At 33.7% G+C, this 15,107-nt stretch overlaps 1 protein-coding gene across 2 annotated transcripts; it reads left to right on the forward strand.

Moving 5' to 3' along the window:
- Positions 1-1,866: 1,866 nt before the first annotated feature.
- On the forward strand, positions 1,867-14,951 carry LOC111287449 (regulatory-associated protein of TOR 1-like). Of its 2 annotated transcripts, none has more exons than XM_022878025.2 (23): positions 1,867-2,672; positions 3,806-3,908; positions 4,827-4,909; positions 4,994-5,152; positions 5,232-5,369; positions 5,491-5,648; positions 6,527-6,681; positions 6,780-6,924; positions 7,001-7,079; positions 7,248-7,349; positions 7,758-7,841; positions 7,932-8,042; positions 8,607-8,960; positions 9,060-9,246; positions 9,746-10,324; positions 10,472-10,795; positions 10,891-11,020; positions 11,724-11,848; positions 11,929-12,074; positions 12,174-12,272; positions 12,951-13,036; positions 13,907-13,991; positions 14,138-14,951. In XM_022878025.2, the coding sequence occupies exons 1-23, from the start codon at positions 2,334-2,336 to the stop codon at positions 14,474-14,476; spliced, it is 4,110 nt and encodes a 1,369-aa protein (XP_022733760.1). In that variant the 5' UTR covers positions 1,867-2,333; the 3' UTR covers positions 14,477-14,951. The 2 variants fall into 2 exon arrangements, with proteins under 2 accessions (XP_022733760.1, XP_022733761.1); XM_022878026.2 differs by having other exon boundaries at positions 5,253-5,369.
- The last annotated feature ends 156 nt before the right edge of the window (positions 14,952-15,107 follow it).

The following is a 15,107-nucleotide window of genomic DNA, read 5'->3' on the forward strand; positions in this document are numbered from 1 at the left end:
TTTCTCCAAAATTTCAAAATCTATACCTATATATTAAACTTATATATTAAAAGTATCCGTTTAAATAATGTTTGGTATTATTTTCAAAATTACTTTGATAATAAAAGGTAATTTTATTACCAATGTAATCTTATCACTCATGATTTAAAAATAATATGTTTTGTTAACAATCATTAATTCATAGGAATTAAACATAATTATATTTGATATTATTAAAAATTAAAAATTATTTTATTTAAAAGTATGAAAATAATCATATATATTATAATACTTACAAAAATTAATAATTTTAATATTGTTTAAAAATAATAAATTAAAAAATATAATAATTGTTATTTTATAATAAAGTATGATTAAAATTTTAAATTAATAAATATATTTATTTATTAGTTAAACTAATTTTTATAATATAAGTTATGTAAAAATATTTAAATTAGAAAATAAAAATAATCTACTAAAACCATAATAAAAAAAATAAAAAGATTATATTATATATAAAACATTAAAAAATAAATAAAATACAAATTATTCTTGAACTTGTTAAAACATTAATTTGAAAATATAAAAAAATTTATAATATAAAATAATTACAATTTTAAAAATAAACAAAATTTTAATTAACATATTGAATAGATAATATTGATTAATTTTATATATTATTTTATCTTAATAATAAAATTTTTTCATTTTTTTAAATAATAATTAAATCACCCTTCAAGAAAAAACACTTACCAAATTCAATGATTTGTAAGTAACCATAATTTATTTGGAATTATCACTTATACCAGACACCACCTTAGGGTTAGTGCCTGATACCTGTCCATTTTTGTGGGTTGGGTTAATATTTTATTTATTTTAATTGGTTTTGAAGAGATAATGGGCTGTGATTTTGTTGGTAAATTTTGATTATGGGAAAAATAAATGGGATAAGTTTTATTTGTTAAATTAAAACAAGTCTTTAAAAATTTGTTACAAATATCTAGTCCATTTTAAATAAATAAACCAAAAAGTTGATCTTTAGTTTATTTTATGTAAACAAGCCTAAATCCAAATTATATGTAGTTTGATTTTATTCTATTTTTTTACAAACATTTTAACTCTTTAAATATATTTTTATTTTTTATTTACATATATTTATTTGTTTTACTTGTTACTTTAAATAATTAAAAAGATACAGTTAATAATAAAAATGATCATTTAAAAAATCTCTAATGCTGAAAATTATTTTTGAATTTATAATAATAAATTTCAAGTATTTTCTTAAATTGAAGAATCATATTGTAAATTTTACTAAAGTATAAGAAAGTTCTTATAATTTATTTCAATAAAAAATTAGTCTTAAGTGGTCATAAAAATAATAATAATTCATTATCATTATCAAAATTAAAAAATTCTTTTTGTTAAATAAATAAATAAATCATTAATAAAAAAAATTATAGAAATATAATTTTAATAATTATTAAACATAGTAATAATTAAATTTTTATTAATTTAAAACACATGAAAAATAAAAATTTTACTTTTCCCTCACTTCCTAAAGTTTCTAAAAAAAGTTATAATGTGAAATTAACAAAAGATATTAGATTTTAAATAAATTTCTTATAATAGTGATTATTTTTTAGTTGTCAAAATGAAATTGAATTTTGAGTTTAAATTAGTTGTTTTATATAATTATTTTTAAGAGATTACATTCAACACATTTGGTATTTAAATTTAAATATTTTTAATATTTTTATATTGAAATTGTGATTTTTTATAAAAAAGTAAAAAAAATTTTTAAAAAATAAAAGATTAATGAAACTTAAAAAAAAATTTGAAAAAAAAATAGAGAGAAAACAAATATCCAGCAACGCACGCACAAACACTGGAACAAGACACTCTCACTGTTGACAAAATCCTTATTTGTGAGTTGAGACCCCTCCCTTTCTCTCTCTTTTTGCTTTCTCTCTCTTTCTTTTTTTTTTTTTTAGTTTATTTATAACTTTCTTGTGCCGCCACTGTTCTATGCGCCACCATCACCGTCGCCGTCGTCACTTAGGGTTTGTTCTAGGGTTTGAAATCATCTCTTTTCTCTTCTCGTTTCTTTCCACGAGTTTTCGAGCTGGATTCTCTCTCTTTCCTCTGGCGAATCTGTATGCGCCGCTGGTTCAGCGGCTTCGTTGATTAAATCCCCTCCTCTCTTCTCTTGCTCTCTCTCGCTTTCTCTCGTCGATCAGTTCCAAGAAAAAAGCTAGGGTTTTGGGTGGAGAAATTTTTGCTGAGATTATATTTTATTATTAATTAAATTTTCATCTGAGGGTTTTCTTTATTTTGCTTCTTTTTGGGGGATTTGGATGGCATTGGGCGATCCGATGACGTCACGGTTCTCGCAATTGTCGTTGGCGGTATCGCAATTGTCGTTGGCGGTATCCAATCATATCAACGGTAGCAGCAGCGACTACCATGAGGATGATGCTGCTGCTGACGTGGCCTCTCAAAGGAGGGATTTCGATACTGCATCTACCAGCGGTTACGCCAATGGCGCTTCCTCCTCATCCACAGCGCCTACAACCATGGCCTACTTGCCTCAAACTACTGTCTTATGCGAGCTTCGACATGCTGCCTTTGAAGCTTCCACGCCCAGTGGACCCTCTGATAGTGGCCTGGTCTCCAAATGGCGCCCAAAGGACAGAGTAAGTCCTTTCCTTTCAGCCTCGTTTTCTTCCTTAATTATTCCATTGATCTGACTGATTATATTTAATCATTGGTTGAAGAAGTGAAATGGGAATTTATTTAGACAGCTGTAGCAAAAGATGGGTGTTGTGCAAATAGTTAGAATTTTCTGTTGCTATTCGAGAGTGAAAATTTTGAGTTTCTATATTGGTTATTAAAAAATTATATGTGTCACATTACAATTGTTAAAATCAATCCATTCCCATGTCACTTCTGGTATAAAAGTAACTTGTGAATATGGTTTTAGTGCATTGAATAGAAGGGAGGGGAATTCTTAGATGTTCTAGCCTAGCTTAGGGGATTATTAGTGTCAATTAAGTTTCAGTGAAATCCTTGAATTTCATGTGGGCAACTAACAATAGATGGCAGTCTATTCCTGATTTCGTTCTATATAAAAACATCAGAGATTCAAGACTCATTAGAAAGTTAAATACTTTGTACAGCAAGTAATCTCCTGTCGATTTTGCCATTCCAGTACATTCTTTGCCTTTTGATGCACCAAAGACAAAGAAACATATTTCAAATTGTAAGTTGTGTATGAATTCATCTGATGCAAAGGCTGGATGCCCTCAAAGTAGTAATTTAGTTTGTTCAATTTTTTTTTTTGTCTGTGGTAAAGTAACATTTACCCTACTTCCTCCTTTAGCTTTGGGTTTTAAACATGCCATGGTGGAGTCTATTATATTTTTATCTTTTAACGTGAACTTAGAATTTAAAAGCAAAATAAGGAGAGAATATTGTGAAAGATTCTTATGTCTTCTTAAAGAGATTTCTAAAGCCTAAGCATGTACAATAAGGAAGAATATAAATAGTTAGAAACTATGCTTTACTATGCCAGATTTATTAACAGTCTCTTCTCCTATAGCATACTTTAAAAGATTTTCCTTTTTTTCTTTAAGCAGCCTTTTTAGTCCGGTTTCCTTGCAGCACATTAAGCAATTCTTTTTTCGTGGGATTGAATTTGATTCTTAGATAATAGTATGTTTTTTCTTGATAAATATTACACATTATCCATTAAGAATTAATTTCCCTTTAATTTGTCATGATATGTGAGGGTTGATCATATTCACTTGACTCTCAACTTTATATGCAGATGAAGACAGGATGTGTAGCACTAGTTTTATGTTTAAATATTAGCGTTGATCCACCTGATGTAATAAAGATATCTCCTTGTGCAAGAATGGAGTGCTGGATTGGTATGTTTTCTGAGTCAATTCTGTCCTCTTGTTTTTGCATGTTTGCTGTTTAATGGTTTTTAACATTTTGATGCTCGCAATATTCAAGAAACCTTTAATAAGGTTTTTATTATTTTATCATGCACAGGAACTAAATGCTAGGGGCTTTCATTGAGCATGCATGAATTTTCAATATTGGCTATTGAGTTTGCCTTTGGCTGTTACTCCCTCTGCTCCATTATAATTGTCCTTATTTCTGCATTAGATTGTCTTAAGAGAATTAATATAATTCCTATCCAAGAGTGTTAATTACGATCATACTTCCTGCTAAGCACTTCTCTGTATAACCTTTTATCAGTTTAGAACAAAACGAATACCTCTATTTGTGTAAGTTTTAAAACTGGAATATTTTTTAACTATAAGTAGTTGGGAATCATTTGAATTATTTTAAAAATTTCTGAGCTTTTTCAAAGAGGAAAATAAATTTTGAGCAGCAGGAGTACCTTTCTTCAAGCATGTATTAACTGCAGTGTGGTGTTAGAAGTAGTAGTGGCAAACAACCAACAGAAAATCGGATAGAAAATTGAAATAAGAACTATTGAGTTTGGGAGTTCATAAACTGTTGCTTTTTATGGGTTTATTGCTTTGTGAACATGGTTTTACACATGCAGTCTCAAGAATGCTTATATATCTATTATATCTATATATACCTCATATACTAACCATCCTTTTTTTGGTTGCCAAGAAGAAAGAGGAACAAGAAGTTGGAATTCTAGTATTGCAATTACATGAAATAAGTTTTCCATTATATTTTCTCTTCCATCATCCATCCCCTCGTGACCAAATGATGTAAAATCTAAAAAAAAATTATTATTCAATTTAATGTTTTTCATTGTAAAGTTAGTTTGTTCCACTTTTTCTTTTTTTGGATTGTGGCAGATCCTTTTTCTATGGCACCACAAAAAGCACTCGAAACTATTGGGAAAAACTTGAGAGATCAATATGAGAGGTGGCAGCCCAAGGTGTGAACACCTTTCTATGCTATATTTCCTTTCAGGTTACTCTATCAAGTTTATAATCTAATTCTTTTTGTTAATTGTGACCAGGCTCGCTGTAAGGTTGAACTTGATCCTACAGTGGATGAAGTGAAGAAACTTTGTAATCAATGTCGCAGATATGCCAAGTCAGAGAGAGTTCTATTTCATTATAATGGACATGGTGTTCCAAAGCCAACTGCAAATGGTGAAATCTGGCTGTTCAATAAGGTGTTCTTTGTTTAACCATTATGAAATAATACTTGTTTCTTTTAGTTTGCATTATTTGCCAAATTGTGTCCCTGCTCAGCCTGATCATTTTCCTATGCAGAGTTATACACAGTATATTCCCTTGCCTATCAATGACCTTGATTCATGGTTAAGAACGCCTTCTATATATGTTATTGATTGCTCTGCTGCTGGAATGATTGTTAATGCCTTTATTGAGGTATTTGTTTGTGGTCTATCCTCAATTTGTTGATAGTATATTTTCTGGTTTGCACTATATTCGAATTGATATTATTGTCTTCTTTTTCTAACTTGATTTGATTTTTGAGTTTGGTTAATAGCTTCTTGATTGTGGCACTTCTAACTACCCTGGATCTGCACGTGACTGCATTTTGCTCGCTGCATGTGAAGCACATGAGACTCTTCCTCAAAGTGCTGAATTTCCTGCTGATGTGTTTACCTCTTGTCTTACTACACCTATCAAAATGGCATTGAAATGGTAAAACTTCTCATCGTATATTAAGGTCTATATTTTCATTTGGGAAGTGTTGGCCTTTTTGGTATCCATGCTGTGGATGAATCATGAAAATGCAAGGCTAAAATTGTTCATCTCTCCCTCTTTTTTTGCTTGATTCTTACATTACTTGTCTTTTTAATGTTTTATAAAGTAAACTGTAATACTTTAATTCTTTTTATCTTCTGTTGGAATTTATAATTCAATGAGTTGGTACTGTCACTGTAAGGTGGTATATTTGGAAATTTGAAATTGTATGAGATGCTTTATGTAAAATGTTATGGTGCACTGTTGTTTTGGTGGCTATTAGCTGTAAATTGACTGTTGTATGTGTCTTTGATCTATAAGGTTTTCCAAGAGCTGCTTAATAACTTATATGATATTGAGCTCAAAGTAGTTTTTCCCCTATGTAGAGAAGATGAAAGTATGCTTCTGTTTGAGGAGTCACTCTCCCCTTGCACTTTGGTGTCTAGAAACAATTACATTTAGTTTCCAGAAGTTGCTCGGTTGGTAGTTATCAGGTGATGTGAGCATGACCTGGGGTATGTTGTAAGATTTATCAGGTGTTTCTGTCAGTTTGATCTGTCTTTTAGCAAGTTTTATGTGATATGATTGATTAGGACTAATTACTACTTTCAATACTCCAATAATATGCCAAACATATCTCATTTTTATTTACATTTTGAATTAGCTTTTGCCATGTTTCTCTGTTTACTCTTTGCTGTTTCTACATTTATCATAACAGTGGTATTCACTTTATTGAGCATTTTTACTAATTTGTAAGTTTTTTCTAATTTTAATATATATGGTTATGTTGTGGAAAATGGGCTTCGTAATCTTATGATGGTTATTATCTTTTCCAGGTTTTGCACACGTTCATTGCTTTACGAGTCTCTTGACTGTTCACTTATAGATAAAATTCCTGGTCGTCAAAATGACCGTAAAACACTTCTAGGAGAATTGAATTGGATTTTTACTGCAGTTACAGACACAATTGCTTGGAATGTTCTCCCTCATGGTAGTTCTTTGAGTGAATTGATCAGCTGTGTGCTTTCTTTTATATAAGTGGTTCTTGTCTTCTAATCTATTTAGTTAACACTTCTTTTTGTCATGCAGACCTTTTTCGGAGATTGTTTAGACAGGATTTACTAGTTGCTAGTTTGTTCAGAAATTTTTTGCTTGCTGAGAGGATTATGCGCTCTGCAAATTGTTCTCCAATTTCTCATCCAATGTTGCCAACGACCCATCAGCACCATATGTGGTACTACAGGGGATATTCACTTACTTTACAACTTGTTTCTCAGTTCTTTTTAAAAATTTTCCTCTGTGCCTTCCAGGGATGCATGGGACATGGCTGCTGAAATTTGCCTTTCTCAGCTTCCATCATTGGTTGAGGATCCTAGTGCAGAGTTCCAGGTAGGATTTTCTTTGAAGTCCTTTGCTAATGTGAATTTATTGCCCTGAATTTTCCTGATGTGTAGTGGAGCCAGACAAGAATTACTATAGTAGCAAGGCAAGAAGGTGCCTATTTTCAGTTCCTTGTGTTCCCATATTCTATCTGAGTGTGGTTTTGTTTTGTTTCAGCCGAGTCCATTTTTTACTGATCAGCTGACAGCTTTTGAGGTATGGCTTGACCATGGATCTGAGCATAAAAAGCCACCAGAGCAATTGCCTATTGTTCTTCAGGTGCTGTACTATTTTCTGATCCTTCTTGCTATGATGGCCATTGTTTGGTTGCCCTTCTTATTTTATGGTGATTTTAAAAATTTAGTTGGATATATGCTAAACAAATTTTCTCTACTGAGTCCTCGTTTATCTAAGTTAATTTTTGATGGTAAGGTAGACTAATGCTCCTTAATAATTCCCCTGCCCATTGGCATAATTGCTAATAACTTAATTTTTGAATTGAAATCCCATTTCCTAGAAATTTGAGCTGTTATGCCTGTTTAAAGAGTAGTCTATTTTGAAGTATATCCATTGATAGGTCAGTCTGTTATGCAGGGCCACTAAGATTGACATGTGCAAACAGTTAATAAGTACTAATTATGTAAAAATTTAATATAATGACTTACTAGCTCACTGTTGATGTTTCAGGTTTTGCTTAGTCAAGGCCATCGATTCCGTGCACTGGTTCTTCTTGGAAGATTCCTTGATATGGGACCCTGGGCTGTTGATCTGGTAGTTATCGATGGGTGTAGTGTTTGCTATGTGTTCTTTTTATCTCATTTTATGTTGATGTTTACTTACAGAGTGCTTTCTTTTTTGTAGGCCCTTTCTGTTGGAATATTTCCTTATGTTCTGAAGCTGTTGCAAACAACCACTCCAGAATTGCGACAGATCCTTGTGTTCATATGGACGAAGATTTTGGCACTTGATAAGGTGTGTCCATAGATGCTTCATAATTTTAGAATGAATATTTGTTTTCTTATGCTAATATTTCTGCATAAAATTTAACTTATATGCTTGTTCTAACATTTAAGTAGCATGTGCCTGCCTGCCTTTGACCCTAACATTTAAGTAGTCATTAAGTTCTCTATTGTATATGGTGGAAGCTTCTATATAGTTGATCTATGTGTGTGTTTAATATTGTTACTGTAGTGGTGAAAATTCTAGGTTTTCACTTCTTGTAGGTGCCAAAATAAGTATGTGTTGATAGTCTGCCGAAATAAGTATGAATTGAATCTGCTTCTCTTATTCTTTTTGACATCTTATTGCAGCAGTGGTGGAAGCTTCTACATGGTCTATGTGTGTGTTTAAAATTGTTACTGTAGTGCACTTCTTGTAGGTGTCGAAATAAGTATGTGTTGATAGTCTGCCGAAATAATTATGAATTGAATCTTCTTCTCTTATTCTTTTTGATATCTTATTGCAGCAGTATATGTTAGCATATTCCTTTCACCTTATACTATAGTAATTTTGAATTTCTGTCATCTTGGATTTCAGTCATGTCAGGTTGATCTGGTAAAGGATGGCGGTCATGTTTATTTCATTAGGTTTCTTGATGTTGTGGAAGCATATCCTGAACAGCATGCAATGGCTGCATTTGTTCTGGCTGTCATTGTAGATGGGCATAGACTGGGCCAGGAAGCCTGTATTGGAGCTGGGTTAATCCCTGTTTGCTTGAAGCACCTTCATGGTTCCATGCAAAATGACGCACAAACTGAACCCTTGTTCCTTCAATGGCTTTGCCTGTGTCTTGGAAAGCTGTGGGAGGATTTTCCCGAGGCTCAGATAATAGGTCTGCGGGCAGATGCGCCTGCAATATGTGCTTCTCTATTTTCTGAGCCTCAGCCAGAGGTATATCTTCTCACTAATTATGTATGTTTCTTTTAAATGGGTAGTTTCTATTTTGCTTGTTACAGATGCTTGTAATCATAGAAGTTGTTTTCATTTCAGGTTAGGGCTTCTGCAGTTTTTGCATTGGGTACCTTGCTTGATGTTGGGTTTAACTCATTTGGAGATGGTGTGGGAGGGGATGAAGAATTTGATGATGATGAAAAGTGTAGAGCTGAGATTATTATTAAAAGCCTTTTGAATGTTGTTTATGATGGAAGCCCTCTTGTCCGGGCAGAAGTTGCTGTAGGTATGTGGTGGTTATCTCATTAATGTTTCATATGTTAGGATTGATAATTGCTTAGTGTGTTCTCCCCAGTTTTAACATTATCATGACAGTTGAATGTATGTGACAGAAACTTAGCAGTTTGAAACGGCTGAAGAGTTTCTATTAGCTTTTGTAAATGCTCAGAATTACCTGTAACATAGTCCAAATTCTGTATCATTATGAGCTTCCTTGAATTTTTAACATACATGTTTCTGTATCTAATATTTCTGTGCTATGTTGTGATGCAAAACATTAGGGCAATTGCAATTATGATCCTAGTATACTCTTTGTCATACAAATTGTCTATCTGCATCTGACACTATCATTAGAGCCTAATATTTGCATGTTTTGTGCAAACACGATTCTGTCTTTGAATGCTTTCTTTCCTGATTGGGGGTTGTGAGTGGGTTTACTATAAATTTACTATGTTCCTGATTTATATTGGTGGATCAATGTTGATGCCTTGTTTTTGTCTTGGCAGCTCTAGCACGCTTTGCCTTCGGACATAAGCAGCACCTTAAGTCAATTGCGGCTGCATATTGGAAACCTCAGTCTAATTCCCTGTTGAATTCATTGCCGTCACTGGCTAACATTAATGGCACAGGAAGTGGAAATATAGTTTCATCCCAGTTAGGTCCTTTGGTTCGAGTTGGAAATGACAACTCAGCGGTTGTTCGGGATGGAAGGGTTTCCACGAGCAGTCCTCTTGCTAGTGCTGGAATCATGCATGGATCTCCATTCTCTGATGATTCATCTCAACATTCTGATTCAGGAATATTGAATGACAGTAATGGTGTCGTTCATCGTTCAAGGCTGAGACATTTGGACAATGCAATTTATTCAAAATGTGTTCTGGCGATGTGTACTTTAGCTAAGGACCCATCTCCACGCATAGCAAATCTAGGCCGGTGGGTTCTTTCTATTATCGGGATTGAACAAGTAACAAAATCTGTGAAGTCTGCTGGTAGCGGTGCCAGGCCTGGGGAACCCACAACTTCCTCTCCAACTCCTAGTTTTGCTGGATTAGCTCGTTCTTCTTCATCATTTGACATGAATGGAGGTAACTATTTTGTTCTCAGTTCCTCATAATGCATATCCTGATTATTGTCACCCTTTCTTTTCCCTGATATCTGCTTGCCATGGTGCTATCTTTTATTCTATTTAGACATTAAAGTTACAATATTTAATTTGGAGATGATATTGACAGGTCATCCGCCTTTAACATTTAGAACTCCTCCAGTTAGCCCTCCTCGACAAAATTACTTGACAGGAATTCGTAGAGTTTACTCTTTAGAGTTGGGGCCTCGCCTGTTGAATTCCCCTGACTCAGGATTAGCTGACCCGCTTCTAGGCTCTGGTTCTGTGGTTGCAGAGCGCAGTTTACTTCCACAATCAACTATCTATAATTTTAGTTGTGGCCACTTCTCCAAGCCACTTCTTACTGCATCTGATGATAGTGAAGAACTACTGGCCAGAAGAGAAGAGCGGGAGAGATTTGCACTGGAGCATATTGCTAAATGCCAGCACTCATGTATGCCTTTTAACTTATTTGTTTTTTGTTCTTTTTATACTATTCTTATGCCAGTTTTTATGTTGGAACTGATAGGTTTCTCTTTGTCTTTGCAGCTGTTAGCAAACTTAACAATAATAGTCAAATTGCTAGCTGTGATACAAGATTTGAGACAGGTACAAGAACAGCCTTGCTGCAACCTTTCTCTCCTGTTGTGATTGCAGCAGATGAGAATGAACGGATCAGGTATGTGATTTCTGGTTTAGTGGATTCTTAGAGCAAGTCATTCCTGGTTTGAATGTTAAATGATTTGAGATAACATGCCATCAGGAATTGATTTTTTACTCATGTTCAACCCATGGGTATGAGTATTAACTGAAAGTAATATATCTATTGGGGTGAATTGACTTATAATCCTGTGCCTTGATAATTTTATTAAAATTATAAACCTATTACTAGAAGATTATAACTGTAAAATTATCAATTGATAATCATAACTTGTCATCTCATTGAAACTAACAATTATCGGTAAAGGTTTTTAAAATTGTGAATGAGATGGTGAACTGTAATCATTGATGGTCTATAAAGTTATAAACTAGAAATGCATCAATTTGAATCTTATTAATATAGATTTTAAAAAAGATCTGACAAGGTGGCAAGTTTTGATTCACATTGTGTGCATCAGATGCAAGCTCTTAAAGAGGATTGATATTTAGTGTTTCTTAGAAGTTCTGTTGCTAAACTACAATTAGTTTTCTTCATGAAAGGTTATATATTGTAAATTGCTTTCTGCAAGTGGCTTTTGTTTTGGTACTTAAAAATGGCAATGCTTCTGAAATGGGTTCATGAGTTTGGTGCTGCTCATTATATGTTGGTCTTAGTGACTCTTTCAAAATTTATTTCTGGAAATTATTTGCTGGCATATTAATTGTGTGGTTTTTCTTTTCAGGATATGGAATTATGAGGAATCCACCCTCCTGAATGGTTTTGATAATCATGATTTTCCGGAGAAGGGAATTTCTAAACTGTGTCTTTTGAATGAGCTTGATGACAGCTTGCTGCTTGTTGCTTCATGTAATATTCTTTTCCACCTTTATTAATGTTTCATGATGGTTTTTGTTTTGTAAAATTAATTTAGGGCTTATCTCATGCAGGTGATGGAAATATCCGGGTTTGGAAAGATTATACGCTGAGGGGCCAACAGAAACTCGTTACTGCATTTTCTTCAATCCAAGGTCACAAACCTGGTGTGCGGAGTTTGAGGGCGGTTGTGGACTGGCAGCAGCAGTCTGGATATCTTGTATGTAATTTTTCTAGAATGTTATCTAAGAACATTTTCGTTGCTTATAGTTTGATGCCTAATATAGTATTTTTTGTTGCTCTGATATCACCTGACTAGTATTCTTCTGGAGAAATATCCTTCATGCTTTGGGATGTGGATAAGGAGCAGCTTGTTAGTTCAATACTGTCGTCCTCAGATTGCAGCATCTCAGCACTGGTGAGTCTTCAATCTCCTTTGCATTTATATTAAGTTTTTTAACAATTGGATTCAGCATGCTTGTATACATGCCACTAGCAACTGGTACCTTCTTGAAGAAGTAATCTTGCAGAATGTACAAGTTTGGAAAAATTGCTGCATATCGCCATAAAGTTGTCAAATAAGAAGCATGCTATAGTGGAAAATGTGCTATGCTGGAAAATTTGTTAAGTTTTATTAATTTGGGTGCTTTCCTGAATATTTAGTTAACCGAGCCAATGGTTAACAGAATTCTCTTGGATTTTTTGTTAAAGGAGGTTATTGTTTCTGTTCCAGTTATATGTTAAGATTGCTTGAATCATACATTGCCTTTGCATTTGATTTAAGTTGTTTCTTGGGTTTGATGTGTAAATTAAGATAGCTGTGGTGTTTCTTTTTGATTTTTGATTCTTTTTGTTTGTCCTGACTTACTTTTCAACTTGGAATGTGAAATTTTATCCCATTCTTGGTGAAGAATTAAAGTGGCATGTGATTTTTCCATTTTTATCTTCATTAAAGATCTAGCTCTTGTATTTTTATCTTGTCATCTGATTTTCGGTGCCCATTCTTAGTTTCTTTTTCTCTTTTTTCTTTTTAATTTTGGAGTTTACCTCATGTTGCACATATTCCTCATTGATTTTTTTCCCCCCACATTTACAGGCTTCTTCTCAAGTTCATGCTGGTCAATTTGTGGCTGGTTTTGTGGATGGATCTGTCAGACTCTATGACAGCCGAACACCTGACTCGTAAGCACTCTATAATGAATTTTTTATTGTTTTTTGAGAAGATAATGAACAAATGACTCAGTTTTTACCTGTTTGTGAGCTTTGAATATGTGACCTTCCTTATAGTTAATTTTAGGGATAATACCCCATCTGGCCCTTGAATTATTGTAATTTTTCTAATATGTTATTTAAACTAAAAAAATTTTTAATCAGGTATTTAAACTTTATTTTCATATATTAAATTTCTCTAACCCTTTAACACCATTAGAATAACATCTATGTAGCACTTAAATGCTGATGTGGATGACATGTGGTTATCATGTGGCAGCCGCATGTCATTTTTAAAAATAAAAAAAATAAAATTTTCATAGAAATTTTGTTTTAGAAACATTTTTATTTTTAAAATTGACATGACAGCCAATCACTGTCGCATGGCAGCCATGTGTCATCTGTGTCAGTATTTAAATGCCACATCAGCATTATTCTGATGGTGTTAGGGGTTGGGGCAATTTAATAAATGGAAATGAAGTTTAGATACCCATTAGAAATTTTTTGTTTAGGTACCACATTAGAAAAAATGCAATAGTTTAGGTGCTGTTTAAGATATTATCCCTTAATTTTATTCCCGTGACCTTACTGTTTAAAGCTGCTATAGTCAACTAGTGGAAGTGAAGTAGCTTATAATGAGTTTATTACTATTATTTTGCTTGTCCATCAGTCATCACTATACACTTTGATATTGCTCTCATAATCTCAGCAAACTCGACCGTCTTTGCAGTGCTTAACATCCACCTCCATTTATTACTTGTCTTCCTCTTATTTTTCAGAAGAAAATGCTTAGATGTTCTCATCTGAATTTTCTGATCCAAGATTGTCATTTTAATCTTTTAGGCTGGTTTGCACTACTAGGCCACATACTCAACAAGTAGAAAGAGTTATGGGTATCGGCTTTCAACCTGGACTTGATCAAGGAAAGGTAAGCAGGTTACTGGTCTTATGTCTGGTAAAAAGAGATGTTCAATTGTTGTTGTCATCATCCTTGTTCCTCATTGAACAGAAGTTGATATTAGAAGTTTTGATTGAGGAAATACAGAAAGTTGAACTTTTCATTTCATTTTTCAGATTGTTAGTGCATCCCAGGCTGGTGATATTCAGTTCCTTGATATTAGAAGTCAAAGAGATGCTTACCTTACAATCGATGCTCACAGGGGCTCACTTACAGCTTTAGCTGTTCATAGACATGCCCCAATTATTGCCAGTGGCTCAGCGAAACAGCTAATCAAAGTCTTCAGTCTGGAAGGGGAACAACTAGGCACCATTCGATACCAACATACCTTCATGGCCCAGAAGATTGGTTCTGTGAACTGCCTTACCTTCCATCCCTACCAAGTATTGCTTGCTGCTGGTTCTGCTGATTCCTGTGTTTCTATCTACGCTGATGACAACTCTCAGACAAGATGAACTTCTAATTCTTTCCCAATTTCACGAATCCAGGAGGTAGCACACAGTGCATGTAAGTGTCAGCATAAATTTCATGGTGTCAGAGATACGGGTTAATGGTTGCAATATTTGAGTTTGCATCGTATCATTCGACTGTTTGGGATGGTGCTGCCACATTTACAATTTCACTTTGGGTGTTACCTGGAAATTCAGGGATGGGGGCGTACAATCAGCAGATTGTGTGCTATACATAGGGTATAATTCATTAGCCTCCGGTTTAGATGGTCACTTGTTTGAAAGAAATCCCATCGTCCACATATTCATGGGGGGCTTTGTCAAATAATTTGTTATAAATGGGTAAATTGCTTGTAAGTAGATTTTACATTGTTCCTTCGTCTTCATCCTTTTCAAGTGTGTTCATTGTTCCATCTGTTTGTTTAATTTGTAAAAAAAAAATGTCATTATAATAATTCAAGTATTGCAAGCAGATTGGTCACGGAAGAGCCCCAAGTGAAAAATTCTTAAATCTAGACCGAATATTGGTTGCCTTCTAATGAAATCACCTTAATTGGAGCACCGAATTGGTAGTTTTAGTAGCAATCAAAACTATGGCGGTGGTGATGGCGGTGGCGGTGGCAGAGGCTATAAACAA

The sequence above is a fragment of the Durio zibethinus genome, chromosome 4, assembly GCF_047325235.1.
Source record: "Durio zibethinus cultivar Kanyao isolate XHJ-2024 chromosome 4, ASM4732523v1, whole genome shotgun sequence".
Lineage (NCBI taxonomy): Eukaryota > Viridiplantae > Streptophyta > Magnoliopsida > Malvales > Malvaceae > Durio > Durio zibethinus.